Here is a 16,705-nt window from a genome sequence, read left to right as displayed (position 1 = left end):
CATCCAATGTGCGGATAGAAAAAAATAATTCTGCAAATAATAAAAGTGAGCAAATAGCATTCAGAATGACAGTCAGTCCACAGACATGAAGCCTGGAGCAGGGCTCAGGCTCGGCCTCAATTCAGCACAGAGCGGAGCCCATTGACATGAAGCCCGGAGCAGGGCTCAGGCTCGGCCTCAATTCAGCACAGAGCGGAGCCCATTGACATGAAGCCCGGAGCAGGGCTCAGGCTCGGCCTCAACTCAGCACAGAGCAGAGCCCATTGACATGAAGCCCGGAGCAGGGCTCCTCAGGCTCGGCCTCAATTCAGCACAGAGCAGAGCCCATTGACATGAAGCCCGGAGCAGGGCTCAGGCTCGGCCTCAATTCAGCACAGAGCAGAGCCCATTGACATGAAGCCCGGAGCAGGGCTCAGGCTCGGCCTCAATTCAGCACAGAGCAGAGCCCATTGACATGAAGCCCGGAGCAGGGCTCAGGCTCGGCCTCAATTCAGCACAGAGCAGAGCCCATTGACATGAAGCCCGGAGCAGGGCTCAGGCTCGGCCTCAATTCAGCACAGAGCAGAGCCCATTGACATGAAGCCCGGAGCAGGGCTCAGGCTCGGCCTCAATTCAGCACAGAGCAGAGCCCATTGACATGAAGCCCAGAGAGAATACATACTTAGCCTGATGGAAATACATCTACTTCCACCTCTATGGTAGAAATAGATATATTCCTGCCTGATTACAGCACAGAAAATGCTGGAAAATTCTGAGTCTGCAACCCTTTGTCAGAATTGGATGTTACAGACCCCAAGCTGTTGCCATTTCCACAGAAGCAGACCAAATTGCTGAGTTTTTCATTCCCAATATCTATGTTTTGTTTTTCAAATGTGTGCCTCCCTAGTAGGTCAGTCAAAAAGGGAGTTTGTTTGGAAGAAATATTCAATGTCAGCTATTTCTGTGACTCATCTAAAAAGTCAAAATTTGAGCTAACCTGTATGGTTTAGTCTGCTGTTACTCTGTGCTCCTTTCTATATTCAAAGTCATTAAAATTCTCCACATATTTTAAATAAACACCCTATCACTCTTCTGAGCTGAACTTTAGCATATATTCCAGAACCAGCAAATACTCCACTGTCACCGAACTGACCTCAAGTCTTAGCAAGTTTATGTTGAAAGAAGCTTGGCTATGCAAACCTGAGTTGTGCTCTGTCACAAACAAGTGAAAATCTGCAGATGCTGGAAATCCAAGCAACACACACAAAATGCTGGAGGAACTCAGCAGGCCAGTGAGCATCTATGGAAAAATGTACAGTTGATGTCTCGACCTGAAATGTTGAAAGTACTTTATTCCATAGATGCTGCTTGGCCTGCAGAGTTCCTCCGGCATTTTGTGCTCTATCACCTGATTTTCACCAGGGTAATGGAACAGTCATTGTAATTAACCTCATGACTTCGAGTTAGAGAATGGGAATTGGCCAATACTCAGTGCCTTGACTCATGAAAGTAATACCAGTGAATCACAGCAACAAGAACCCCACTGAAAATGATATGAACCCTGTAGAATTTTCTCTATTTCTGCATAAATATAACCTAAATGTGATCAGATCTTCACATAAGTCGGAAAACTAGATAACCCAATTAAATAAATAACAGAAAAAAATATACTTGTTCATTTATTTATTGAGAAAAATTCTCCAATATTACATGTATTTGTTGGAAAAAGTAGGTAATGCTTTCTACAAAAGCTATTTGGAGTCAGGTGTTCCAATCAATGATATGAGATTGGAGATTTTGGTTGTAGAGGTGCCCTGCCCTATAAAACAGACAGACAAAGGCAGGTTACTGACAGAGCCTGCTGTTCTCAAGAAAAATCTGTTTATGTGGACCATGCCTCAATCAAAACAACTTTCAGAGCACTTTAGAAGAAGTTTAGAGATGCACGAAGCTGGAAACAGCTACAAAAGCATTTCCAAAGTCTTGATGAAGTGTCTCGGCCTGAAACGTCGACTGTACCTCTTCCTAGAGATGCTGCCTGGCCTGCTGTGATCACCAGCAACTTTGATGTGTGTGGCTCCAAAGACCTGAGACCTCATCAGTCCACAATAAGAGAAGTTGTCTACAAATGGAAGAAACTCAGTACTGCTGATACTCTCCCCAGGAGTGGGTGTGCTGCAAAGATCATATCAAGAACACAACATGCAATGCTGAAGGAGGTGAAAAAGAACCCAAGGGTACAGCGAAAGACCAGCAGAAATCTCTAAAACTTGCTAAAGTGTCAGGTCATGTGTCCACTATAACAAAAACACTGAACAAGAGTAGAGTTCGTAGAAGGACACCACGGAGGAAACCACTGCTCTTCACGAAAAAAACATTGCTGCACGTCTCAGGTTTGCAGAAGACCACATGGATGTTCTATATTTCTGGAACAATGTTCTGTCGACAGATGAGAAAAAAAATTAACTTTTAGGCAGAAATGCACACCACTATGTTTGGAGGAAAAAGGGAACTGCACACCAACACAGAAACCTCATCCCTCTTGTGAAGCATGTTGGAAGGAGCATCATGGTTTGGGGCTGCTTAGCTGCCTCAGGGCCTGGACATCTTAAGGGAACAATGGAGTCAAAATTGTATCAAGACATTTTACAGGAGAGTGTCAGGTTGGCAGTCCATCACCTGAAGCTTAATAGAATTTTAATAATGCAACAAGACAATGATCCAAAAGACAAGAGTAAATCAACAACAGAATGGTTTAAAAGGAAGAAAATTTGTGTTTTAGAATGGCCGAGTCAAACTCCTGACCTTAATCTATAGAAATGTTGTGGAAGGACCTGAAGCAAGTAGTTCATGCAGTGAAGCCCAACAACATCCCACATTTGAAGCAGTTTTGTCAGGACGAATGGCCTAAAATTCCTCCTAGCCAATGTGCAGGACTGATCAACGGTTACTGGAAACATTGTGTTGAAGTAATTACTGTTCGAGGGGATCACACCAGTTCCTGAAAGCAAAGGTTCACCTATTTTTGCCAACAATACATGTAGTATTTCTCAATAAAAAATGAACAAGTATAATGTTTTTTTGTGTTATTTATTTTGTAGGGTTCTCTTTATCTGATTTTAGAACTAACACGAAGATCTGGTCACATTTTTAGGTCATATTTATGCAGAAATAGAGAAAATTTTACAAGGTTCACAAACTTTCTAGCCCCACTGTGCCGAATCTTGAAAATTCTTATACTATCTGGAGATACATTTTCTTGCAAACATTTCTAGGGAAGTAAAGAAATACCATACGAAAAACTACATGCAAACAAAACCTGACGATCAATGTGTAAAAGAAGACAAATTGTGCATGTAAAAAATGACACTGAGAACATGAGCTGTAAAGAATCTGTAGGACATAGAATCATTCAGAGTTTTGGCGAGTAAAGTTATCCATGCCAGTTCAGTAGGGTAATAACAGTTCCTAAATCTGGTGGTGTGGGATCTAAGGCTTCTATGTCTGAAAGCCACACATAGTAGTCTCTATGACATGGCCAGGGATATAAGTCTTTGACTTCATTTGGCATAGTTCTAGCTCGCAAAGGTCAATTCCAGTGCTTCCAGGGCCAGGTAGATGATGGGAAATAATGATCAAAGTAATCTGAAAGGCCACATGACAGTTCAATGGGAATTGCTGTTGGTGGTGGGAAAGGACTTTGGAGTCATAAGTTTATAATGTAGTGACAATGGAGCAGATCTGTGTTTTGTTGCTTCACAATCATGCAAATGAAAACATTTTTAAATTTATCTTTCAGATGACAGGCTCCAGTGGTGTTCTTAAAGATAACTGGTTTAGTTGCTCAGTGCTTAAGAGAAACTGTCATCCAGTGTTGGTTAAATCACAAAGACGCCTAAAACAAGCACTAAACTCCCAGTTTATATATGCAATGGATTTAAAACCAAATAAAAGCAGATTTATCCATGGGATGCCTGTGGAAGAATCTTGGTCAATATGGAAAGCTGAACACGAGAAATGCTGTGTGAGGACATGTATCATGTTGAGTCCTTTAATTCCGGATTTATTCTGATAAAATAGGCACAAAGTAATCTACTTTAGGGCTGTGTGTTTCCATTTACAAAGAAGCAATTTTTAAACTTATAAGTAGTATTTCTGTTTCCAAGTTTATATAAAAGCTAATCTGCTTGATCCAATTTCTCTTGCAATTCATAATAAGATTTGTGCTGAAAGGTTGTGTCATCACCTTGGAAACTCCCCTTCAGTTCCAATAAACTGGCTTCTTGAAAATGCCAATTAATCAAGGTTTATAGATCTTTTGGTTCCTTGAGGTCATCAGAGCTGGGGAGGTAGTGGGAATAAGCTCATACTGCCTATTAAATACTCCAATGGCCTACATTTCAAATTGCTTCTAACACCTAAGTACAGCTCTTGGCATTCATTTGTGGCTGAACTACTAAGTCCAGCAGAACCATTTCTATTGACAGGAGAAGGGGCAAAGGCGAGTTACTGGCACCTTAAAACCAATCACTTTGGGCAGCCGAGTTTGGCAGCTCATCTAGAAGAAGGAAAACTCTGATCTCAAACCTCCACTGCCTTATGGCTACACCCATTCATGGGGAAGGTTTAGGAGTAAACTCTAAGGGAAAAATCCTGAGCTGGAGTCACTAAGACCTTGACCGTCAACTCCTACGACACTGCTGGTGCAAACTGTATTGGTCTCTGCCGTTCCTTGGGGTTCATCAGCTGCATGGAGAGGAGGAGACTGCTGCATGGGCAACGGCTTACTCTCCATATCCTACTGCCCTGGCTTGCGCATCATGAAGAAAGCTAGGACCCAACATCCATGGTCGACTCGACCAGTGGAGGGCCTGATAAATCTTTTATACAATAGTCACTCTGACAAGATAAGTTAGTACTCTAAAATTATAAACAAACAGCACAGAAGCAGAACGGCGGAGCAATACAGCAATGTACTATGTATATAATTCATACTGTGTATTTATTTCAGTACCTTTCTGAAAGAACTGGAGAAGTATGAGCAGTTGCCAGAAGACGTAGGCCATTGTTTTGTCACGTGGGTGAGTGATACATTTTTGCCTCATCATCAAAAATACAAGTTCATTCATCTCAGGCAGCTTTTAGCATTTGAAGGAATGTAGTGTTAACTCTGATTTCAATTTCACTGATTAGAAGTGGTTCAAAGACTTTCAGCTCATATAATTCACATAGATGATTATTTTTTAAGTCTCAACCACAGGGTTTCTACAAATGTTGTTTCTTAATGTAAAAGCTTTCAGATGCTTCCAGGAGTTTCAGACAGTTGAGGCTATTGTTCATCAATGGTAACAAATTAACAATAAGCATTTGGTTTTCATTTATGAAAGGTATTGGCCAATACCGCTTTTCATAAGTTATGCTGAAATGCTAAAAATATAGAGATTGCTTTCATAGGATGCCCTGCTTCTGTTGTCAGATACCTTAAAATAGAAAAACACGTGTTGTTTGATGTCAATGACAGTATGAATTCACAATAGTCCATTTGAAAGTCCAGGTCTGATAAACAGAATGGGATTCTAATCATTTTGCAGATTGCATTTTGCGCTTATCTTGAAGTTGTTTTATTTTTTGAAATTATTGTTACTTGACATTGGCCTATGTCCAGAAACAAGTAAAACTTTAGGACTGCTGTTGAGTGATGCTTTGGCAATCACACAATGATTGCAACTCTCATAAATTAGCAGGATTTAAATGAATCACATTTGTAGCCAGTGGTGGGCAAATTAAGTAGAAGTTAAATTGATTTGTCTTTCTCACACACTAAGTACGAAAGCCCTGCTGTTATATTGTTTTTTTTTCTTACTGGGATCTAATTTATTGTTTGTTTTCTCTCTGCACAGGCAGACAAATTCCAAATGTATGTCACATACTGCAAAAATAAACCTGACTCCAGCCAGTTAATTTTAGAGCATGCAGGGACATTTTTTGATGTAAGTAGATTGTATTTTTTACTGTCTGCTCTTTTTTTTTGCAAATAAAAAAGATAAATCTAGTAGAGTTAAATATTATGCAAAATTTTAAATAGTGATGTCAATGGTAATTTATATTTTAATTATCATTCATTATCTAAGAAAGATTTTATTCAAACATCTATTAAGAATTCAAAATGCAGAAATGTTTATGAATGTTCATAAGAGCTTCCTCTCATGACATACATGGTAGAACTTTACAGTTATGAATCACTTTTCTTGTTTCAGTTCAAGTGAAAATAAAGTGAAGTTAAGCTTCTGTGTTTGCGTTTTATAAGATTTTGCCAATTCTTGTATTTTAACTGTTTCTGCACTTTCTGGTTCAATCCCTTTCCGGTTTATCAGAAATGCTAAAGTTTAAAAATATTCCCGCACATTGAAGCTAATTCACAAAGTATTTCCTCTGTAGAAGTGTCACCTGAAGCATTTTGTCCATTTTAGAAAACAAAATAAAAAGCTAAAATTTCATACAATTTGCAATGTATTTTATTCTGGATGTATTTCTATTTTTCTCAATTATTTTCATTCGATACCAGTCTGTCTCCATGAAAAAGACATGTTACATTTTAGCCTTCCTATATCCCCTGGAGCTTCTTTGTATTGACAGCAGAACTCATACTACCACTTAGCACTAGATTATCAGCAAACCAGATATATTAAGCATGATCCTTTCATCCAAGTTACTGATATTAATTGTAAAAAGCTGAAACCATGTACGTTATCTGTGACAGTGATTTTTCAACTGTTGAAATCTGGTAATGTATTTATTGTTTTAGTTTAAAAACAATAAATGCTACCTTTAAAATTGACAGTCAGAGAAAGAAAGTTTATATTTTGACTTTTTAATAAAGCTTTACTGATTTTAAAGCTTCTCACCTATAAATTCTCCAATGTGTGAAATTGTCACATTGAATAAGTGCAAACCTTCATGCACTGTATGCATAGGAACTGGGATTTTCAGGCCTAGAGTCATAGAAAGCTACAGCACGGAAACAAGCCCTCTGGCCCATCTAGTCTGTGCTGAACAATTTAAACTGCCTAGTCATGCACCTGGACCATTGCTCTCCAGACCCCTCCCATCCTTGTACCTATTCAAGCTTCTCTTAAAAGCTGAAATCGGAATTGCATCCACCACTTGCTCTGGCAGATTGTTTCACACATTCACCACCCCCTGAGCGGAGAGGGTAGTGAGAGTGAGCCTGGTTCAAGTGAACATACACAAATTCGTGCACAGAGCATGACCTTAAATTATGGGTAGCTTTCGGCAGGTTTTCCAATATGAGAAAGAAGTGGCCAAAGACAATGCAGGCATCTGCACATCTTCAAGGCAGACATCTTTCCTTTGGAGGTAGACAACTGGCTTGAGGGTGGTGGTGGTTGGGGCCGTCAGTATAAACAAGAGAAAATGAAAAGAAGCTTACCTTAAATAAAGATGATTCTGAAATCATCCTGGAGGAATAAAGAGACTTTTCACTGTCAACCATCCAGTTGCTGCCCCAGTAGGTACAAGGCCTTTAAGAAACACAAGAGCAGGTTTTTACGCAGTGGGTGAAGCCTAATATTACATGGTGACTGGGCCATTCATAAATTACATGTTCATATTAGAAAATTACATTGCACTCCAATTAATGTGTTGATTAACATCTGTAAAAGGATGGTGATATACTAAACACACAATTTTCAGAAATGTATTTCATGATTGGTGTTAGGTTAATTCCACTGCATACAACTTAACAACGTACTTCCTGGCCACAATCTCCCTTTGATTGTCTTTTTGAGTTAAAAAAAAAGCATACTTTTATAACAAATTGATACATTTGTTCAGCAACTTAAATTTAATATTTGGAGTCATTCTAGTCTTTAATATATTCTTTGCAGGAAATTCAACAAAGGCACGGTCTGGCCAATTCAATCTCATCCTATCTGATTAAACCTGTTCAGAGAATCACAAAGTACCAGCTGCTACTGAAGGTATGAAACGTTCTCTATATTTCCCTCAAGCTGTAACTCTCAAAGTCGACAGAAACAAGAGAAAATGTGCAGATGCTGAAAATCTAAGCAACACACACAAAATGCTGGAGGAACTCAGCAGGCCAGGCAGCATCTATGGAAAAGAGTACAGTTGATGTTTCAGGCTGAAGCCCTTCCTGTATTAAAATATTTAAAAATGTATGTTTTTATAGATGCAGATCTCACGGTGCAGCTGCACTACGTTATTAAGCATTACATAGTCTGTTTTGTGCTTTTATTCAGTATTGCATGGTATCCTGATCTCCCTGTCTTTTCAACCTCGCCGTGTACCAAACTGACAATGTTCTGAAATAACTTTAAGACTTCAACAATGCCACTGGCCAACAACCTCTTCCTCAATGTCAGCAAAACCAAAGAGCTGATTATTGATTACAGGAAGAAGGAATCAAAGTTCCATGAGTCAGTCCTCATTAGGGGATTGCAGGTGGAGAGCATTATATATTGTTTGATTAAGCATTCTTTTTTGTTTATATAATCCATTACAACTTGTATGTAAAAGTATGTGAATGGCATACGTCATTACATCACCGTGTCATATGTGTGCACCTCACTGAAAGTAAAAACCAAACATACACAAATTATCCCCAGTTCCATATTTTTCTTTCAATTAGTTTTACGTTTTGGAGTTACAAAATATAACAGAGAGGTTCAGTAATTTAAAATGCTTGGCATTATCATACCAAAGGATATGCCCTGGGACCAGCATGTAAGTAGAAACATAGAAACAGAGAAAACCTACAGCACAATACAGGCCCTTTGACCCACAAAACTGTGCCGAACATGTCCTTACCTTAGAAATCACCTAGGCTTACCCATAGCCTTTTATTTTTCTAAGTTTCATGTACCTATCCAGGAGTCTCTTAAAGGACCCGATCGTTTCCGCCTCCACCACCACCGCTGGCAGCCCATTCCACGCGCTCACCACTCTCTGCGTAAAAAAACTTACCTCTGACATCTTCTCTGCACCTACTTCCAAGCACCTTAAAACTATGCCCTCTTGTGTTAGCCATTTCAGCCCTGGGAAAAAGTCTCTGACTATCCACACGATCAATGCCTCTCATCATCTTGTACACCTCTATCAGGTCACCTCTCATCCTCCGTCGCTCCAAGGAGAAAAGACCGAGTTCGCTCAACCTATTCTCATAAGGCATGCTCCCCAATCCAGGCAACATCCTTGTAAATCTTCTCTGCACCCTTTCTATGGTTTCCACATCCTTCCTGTAGTGAGGTGACCAGAACTGAGCAAGTTCTCCAAGTGGGGTCTGACCAGGGTCCTATATAGCTGCAACATTACCTCTCAGCTCTTAAACTCAATCCCACAGTTGATGAAGGCCAATGCACCGTATGTCTTCTTAACCACAGAGTCAACCTGCGCAGCAGCTTTGAGTATCCAATCAACTCGTACCCCAAGATCCCTCTGATCCTCCTCCACACTGCCAAGAGTCTTGCCATTTATGCTACATTCTGCCATCATATTTGACCTACCAAAATGAACCACCTCACACTTATCTGGGTTGAACTCCATCTGCCATTACAAAGAAGGCACAATAATGCCTCTACTTTCTTAGAAGTTTGCGTAGATTTGGCATGGCATCTAAATCTTTAACAAACTTCTGTAGATTCACAGTGGAGAGCATCCTGACTGCTTGCATCACAGCTTGGTAGAGAAATACCAATGCCCAAGAACACAAAAGCCTACAAAAAGTGGTGGAATCAGCCCAGTCCATCACAGGAAAAGCATTCCCTGCCATTGAGGTCGTCTACAAAGAGCACTGCCACAAGAAAGCAGCATCCATCATCAAGGACCCCCACCATTCAGGCCATGCTCACTTCTCCATGCTGCCATCAGGAAGAAGGTACAGAAGCCTTAGGTCCCACACCACCAGGTTTAGGAACAGTTACTATTCTTCAATCATCAGGCTCCTGAATCACTCAACTCAGTTCCGAATTGATTCCACAACCAATGGATTCACTTTCAAGGATTCTACAATTCGTGTTGTCAGTATTATTTATCTATTATTAGTTTTGTATTTGCACAGGTTGTTTTCTTTTGAACATTGGTTGTCAGTTTCATATGGTTTTTATAACCATGGTCTCGATGGAATTCATAGGAAAATAGACTTAACTTCCAAGAGACAAGAAAAATACCAAGGTTCAGTGCAGCCTGGAAAAAACTTGACTAAAATGTAGGAGAACTCCATCTCTGGCATGGTAGCACAATGCTTTACAGTACTAACGACCCAGAATCAATTCCCGCCACTGTCTATAAGGAGTTTGTATATTCCTCCTGTGACCCCCATCGGTTTCCTTCAGGCGCTCTGATTTCCTCCCGAGAGTTAAATCAGAGGTTGCTGCGCAGTGTGGCTTGAAAGGCCAGAAGGGCATTTTCTGTGTTGTATCTCAATAAATAAATTAAATTGGAAATGGAAAAGATGTATATTCTTGCAGGATATAGGATTCAGTAATTACTGTCCATTCCCAATTCATGTTGTAATCTGGGATAAGCAGTAAATGAGAGCTGACGTACTGTGCATTTCACATAAATTTTAAAAATAAACTTGACTGCTAAGTATTAACTCATTTTCCTCTGTATGTAATGTACGGCAGTTTACTGATTTTGGTTAGTTTATTGAAACATTTGTAATATGATTGCTTTGAATGAATTGAATGGGAAGGAAATGTTTTGGATATGAAGTCATTAAATGCTGAATTGTTTTTAATTTGATTTGTAGCATTCTAATGTTTCTGTCAATAGGAACTTTTAACCTGCTGTGAAGAAGGCAAAGGGGAATTAAAAGATGGTCTCGAAGTAATGCTAAGCGTACCCAAGAAAGCTAACGATGCAATGCATGTCAGCATGTTGGAAGGTAAAAAAATCAAAGTCTTTATACTAGTTCCCAAACAACTGAGACACATTATATCCTTGGTTACCATTAACAATTTGTAGTCATGCAGAGCCTTTTAACTTGTGCTCTTTCTTCAGGTCTGCAAATTATCTTGTAATTTTATAGCCCATCTACTGCAGTAATATGATTTTGATTTGAGACATATTCTTGATATAAACTATCAGGCTTATCTATTTAACTGGAGGTAGTCTCCACCTCTGGTTTCACTGCATGTTCAGAATTGCATGGTACATGTTAATCAAAATTTCATTGGTGCAATAAAGAGGATCGTGTTTTATTAAATACAGTAGCTACCTTTAATTCTGAACATGATTTATCATTGTATTTCATTAATAGGGCAAGTTGAAGCAAATGACTTTGATTAATATCCTTGGAAGTTTGAGTAAAATTAATGAGGCACCAGGTGAGGTGCCTAATGACTTCACATTTCAACTAACAATTGTAATTAAATGTTCGTCCATTTAATCTTTATGACAGCAATGTAGAGGCACTCATCTATCTAAAAACTGAAATATATAACAACATATGTTTTACTAATGACTAAAATATTGGAACATACTCTAAGAAATGGCATAAACAATATGCATTTTAGATATGTAAATATATAGTACTGTGAAAGTCTTAGACACATCTATAACAAATCTATAAAGTGAAGATGCTTTCTAAGATAATGAAATGAAAAGTTTCTAAATACCCTTAGGTACACTGTCATGCAGTTTTATAAGAAAGTCAGCTGGTAGGTTGTCCCAAACATCTTGGAGAACTTGCCACAGTTCTTCTGCACACTTTGGCTGTCTTGCTTTCTTCTGTCTCTCCAGATGGTCCCAGGCAGCCTGGGTGATCAGATCGGGGCCCTGTGGAGACCATACCTTCTGAAATCTAGGGTGCCGCAGACTTTTGCACAGTTCTATATGTGGCGCAGTCTCTGCAAGACACTTAAATGAATAAACTGTTCCCCTCGAAGAGGACTGGACACTGCTTCAATCCCTGTTCTATCTCTGTTTCAGCAGATCTTAAGATGCAGCCATACTGTATGTTGCATTGACAACATTTTAAATTTGTCACACTTTGGCTGCTATTTTTCTCATTAACCAATTCCTAGTCTTATGACACCCAGAATTAAACCAATACTTCACAAACCCAAACTTTCAATTAATCTTACTGTCAATCTTCATTCAGGATTAATTTTCTTTGCAGAAAATATGCTTACTCAGGTCAATTTGGAGACGACAACTTGGCAATGTGTTAAAATAGGACAACTGGTTCATGAAAACATCATTTTTAAAGTTTCAAATAATTCTCTGATTGCTGCCATCTTACATTTGGGATTTTGAATTATGCATGATGACTATAAAATAAAATATTATTCTGAAAATGTCTATCCAAATTCAGTCAGCTACTTTTTATGTAACATACCAAGATCATAATTTTAACTGGTTCCTATCACAATCAGTATTGTTGAAAACTATCATGCAGGTGAAAGTAGGTGATTTTGTTTTTGTTGGCATGAGATAACTTTTAATCGCTGTTTGTCATGACACTGCAGCTTTCCAAAATGTTCATTTCAAATACATTCAGACCACCTAAGTGCTGAGCTCAAAGCAAAATATAAAATCTAGCTCAAATATTATCAATGGGTTTATTATGTTTGACCCTGTTTCTAGTAAGTTTCCTTTTTATTAAGAGATAACAACGAATCCATGATCATCTTGATATTGGTTGCATGTACAAATATAGAGGATATAAACTGTTTCCGTTTCTGCCCAGACAAACCTGTCAAAGGATTATAATTCACTCATTAGAAACATTTGACTCCTTTCTGGCCGGAGAATAGAATCAGTGAGAGTAGAGGAGTTGCGTCACAGCTGCCTGATCGACATTATAAAAACATCACTTGGCAACTCATTTTCAGTCAAGATTGAAAGGGCACATTGACCTTAGAATGAAAGGAGAAATGGTCATAGTCATAGCATTTCCATCAATACTCGTATTTTCAAAGAGTTTTAAGTGTCTGCCCTTTAAATATTAACCAGACTTTCTCCTTCTGCAGTTCGTAGCCTATGGTGATGCAGGATTTTCTCCTGCTTTTTTTATCATTCCCACAATATCATTTCTTGCTTTTTCTGCTTGGTTTCATTCCTCTCCTTCATTTCTTAAAACCTGGGTTTGTTCCACCCCTCTTCTAAATAGCAATTCCATTACGTACATGGAAATGAAAAAAAACTATAGCTGCAGCGGTGTCTGATCCAATTTGCACAAGTGACACTGGATAGTAATTGGGAGTGGAAACGTTAACCAAAGTAGAATGGCCTTATGACATCCCCTCAGAGACAGCTAGAACAACACTGGTGGGAAAACCGTATGCAAATCTTTCCCAAGTGCATTATCCAGCTGCTCACTGAATTAAACAAATGCGCTATCAGTAGTACATGACAAAATCTTGTCAGATTATCTTGATAGGGATGTTCTTAAAGAATCTAATTTGTCTTTTCAAATGCTATTTGAACAAGAACCCATTTTTCTGTTATGCACACACACGCAGATGCACCCACACACACATACACAGAAACACACTTACACACAGACACACACTTACACACACACATGCACACACATACACACACATACACATAGACACACACACACACACACACACATACGCACTTGCACACACACACAGACACACACTTACACACACATACACAGCCACACACACACACACACACATACACAGACACACACACACACACACACACACACACAACATCTTGTGTAATAGGTGAATCATGCCTACACCTAGTCCATGCCAACATATTTGTCATTATTATCATTATGTGCCATGTCATATCACATAGGTGATCACGGTGACCATGTGATCATGATTGTTCTTGGCAATGTTTTCTACAGAAGTGGTTTGCCATTCCCTTCTTCTGGGCAGTGTCTTTACAAGATGAGTGACTCCAGCCATTATCAACACTCTTCAGAGATTTTCTGCCTGGCAAATCATAATCTGGACTTGTGACATGCACCAGCTGCTCATACGACCATCCACCACCTGCTCCCATGGCTTCACATGACCCAGATCAGGGGGGCTAAGCAGGTGCTACACTTTTTCCAAGGGTGACCTGCAAGCAAGCTGAGGGAAAGAGTGCCTTACACCTCCTTTGGTAGAAACGTATCTCCATCCTGCATCTTCAACCTATCTATACTAATCCCATTTTCCAAAACTTGATCAGTAGTCCACTGTGTTTTGTGTTTGTTCGGATGCATAAATTGCTGCTTCAACCACATTCTTAGGCAGTACATTTCAGAAGTCAATATTCATTATTAAAGCTTCACAGAAATCACTTGTAAATGTTGCCATTTATGTGCAATGATACTTATATTTCATCTATACCCAGGATTTGATGAAAACTTCGATGTTCAGGGTGAGCTGATCCTTCAGGACACCTTCCAAGTGTGGGACCCCAAGTCACTCATTCGGAAAGGACGGGAACGACACTTGTTCCTCTTTGAATTAGCCTTGGTTTTCAGCAAAGAGATCAAGGACTCCTCAGGACATAGCAAATATGTTTACAAACACAAGTTACTGGTGAGTGTTGTTCTTTACACTAAAACAATTTCCTTTAATTATCACTTGAAATAAATTCAGTGAAGTTATGAGCAGGAAATGTGCATTAACATAAACATTCTGGAAACTGTTTCAGAAATCTCTTTCTAATGTGGAAACAGATTTTATAAACAAACTTCAATGTGGATACCAATATTACAACCATTTGATGTAATCCATTTAAGTGTTTCATAATACGTTGTATTTTCTTTAAGTGTTTGCATATTCCTTTTCTCATCGCCGGTCATTTTTTGATCTAAGATAATCTTCCATTTTAATGAAGGATCCACAACTGAAGTGTTAGATTCTCACCATTGATCTGCTGAGGTTTGTTTTTAATAAACACAAGAAAATCTGCAGATTCTAGCACTCCAGAGCAACTCACACAAAATGCTGGAGGAACTCAGCAGGTCAGGCAACATCTATGGAAATGAACAGGCAGTCACTGTTTCGGGCCGAGACCCTTCGTCAGGGTTGAGAAAGAAGGGGGGCACAGCCTAAGTGTTACATCTGCCCATACTCCTCCATTCAGGGCCCCAGACAGTCCATCCAGGTGAGGCAAAACTTCACCTGCAAATCTACTAGTGTCATCTATCGTATCTGGTGCTCCCAGTACAGACTCCTCTACGTCGGTGAGATCTATCGTAAATTGGGAAACTACTTCATCGAGTACCTCCGTGGCATCTGTCAAAAATGGACAAACATTTTAATTCTGATTCCCATTCCCATTCTGACATGTTGGTCCATGATCTCTTCTTTTGCCAAGATGAGGCCACCCTCAGGGTGGAGGAGCAACACCTTATATTCTGTCAGGGTAGCCTCCAACCTGATGGCATAAATATTGATTTCTCCTTGCAGTAAACAATTTCCATCCCCCTCCCCTTCCTCTATTCCCCACTCTGACCTTTTACTTTTTCTCACCTGCCTATTACTTTCCCCTGGGTCCCCTAAGACAAAACAGCCCTTTGTTTCATTATAAACATATTTATGAAACAGCCTCTACTAAGTCTCTTGATAAGGCGAGCTCATAATCAAATAAATCAAGTTGAAAAATATACAGCAGCATAAATCACTTTCTGTACCTCCAAGCTAGAGCAATAAAATATTGTACAAAAAAAATTAATAATTAAATGTTAATCATGATTGCCAACAGCCATGCTTAACCTGAGGGAATGCCACCAAGGTCAAATGTTTGACTGCACTAAGGTATAAAAATAACACCTCGTGATCTTAACACTTGGAGTTAACTATTGTGAAACTTGCAAGCTATTTGTTAAATATGCAAAAATTGTTGTGGCCTGTTAAACAAGTTCTATAAAATGTCTTTAATGTAGCAAAAACTCCAGGAACAGAACCATCAAAATTGCACAGCAAGCCATCCAAGGAAATAATTTGCTGGATGACCTGAAGTTTAGACTGAAAAGTTGTTCTTAAGAAAAATCCTAAAGGAACATAAAAAAGGTGGAATAACTTAAAGAGGGAAGAGCATGGGACTTCAGCTACAGCTGCTAGGAATGTGCTGCGCTAATTGTTCAACGGAGCCGTGCTGGGTCACAGCAATGCATGTGTTTCTGGTTAATGATATTGTAATTTATTTCCATTCTGACCCAAAGGTGTATTCAGTAAGTTACTGTTTTCAATTTATATTATTGCTTACTTGGATACATTCTTCCATCTTCAATTTCCAGACATCAGAGTTGGGGGTAACAGAGCACGTCGAAGGTGATCCCTGCAAATTTGCTTTGTGGGTGGGCCGAACACCTTCCTCAGATAACAAGACTGTCCTTAAGGTAAACTCCTTTCTGATTTTGTTTTGGATGAATAGATATAGGGTACTTCATCATCTGTACTATTCAGAAAGAAACAATTATTTATTATTTTTAAAAGTAAGGATGATTCACCTTAAAGTAATTGTTCTATTTTGGTTGGCTGCCTGTCAAACCATGTGAAAAGTGGAAAAGTGTAACATATAATAGGCTGCTTTCATGGTGTCATAGAGTCATTGAGTAGTACAGCCCTTCCGCAAGTCTATACCAAAACCACTTACACTGCCTACACTGGGAGCATAGCCCTCCGTACTCCTATTATCCATGTATCTATCAAAACTGCCCTTAAATGCTGAAATCAAGTTCGCAACCACCACTTGCGCT

General features: G+C 39.3%; 1 protein-coding gene across 1 annotated transcript in view; it reads left to right on the top strand.

The window, feature by feature from the left end:
* Positions 1-16,705, top strand: part of kalrna (kalirin RhoGEF kinase a) — a 734,185-nt gene that overhangs the window by 463,884 nt on the left and 253,596 nt on the right. The window contains exons 26-31 of the mRNA XM_072261937.1: positions 4,991-5,060; positions 5,880-5,969; positions 7,887-7,979; positions 10,795-10,906; positions 14,347-14,537; positions 16,244-16,345. Coding sequence (XP_072118038.1) covers positions 4,991-5,060; positions 5,880-5,969; positions 7,887-7,979; positions 10,795-10,906; positions 14,347-14,537; positions 16,244-16,345 — 658 coding nt within the window. The remainder of the gene's footprint in view (positions 1-4,990; positions 5,061-5,879; positions 5,970-7,886; positions 7,980-10,794; positions 10,907-14,346; positions 14,538-16,243; positions 16,346-16,705) is intronic.

This window comes from Mobula birostris, chromosome 6 (genome assembly GCF_030028105.1).
Source record: "Mobula birostris isolate sMobBir1 chromosome 6, sMobBir1.hap1, whole genome shotgun sequence".
Taxonomy (NCBI): Eukaryota; Metazoa; Chordata; class Chondrichthyes; order Myliobatiformes; family Myliobatidae; genus Mobula; species Mobula birostris.
The sequence above is the reverse complement of the archived record's forward strand: the minus strand, read 5'-3'. Positions and strand labels throughout refer to the sequence as shown.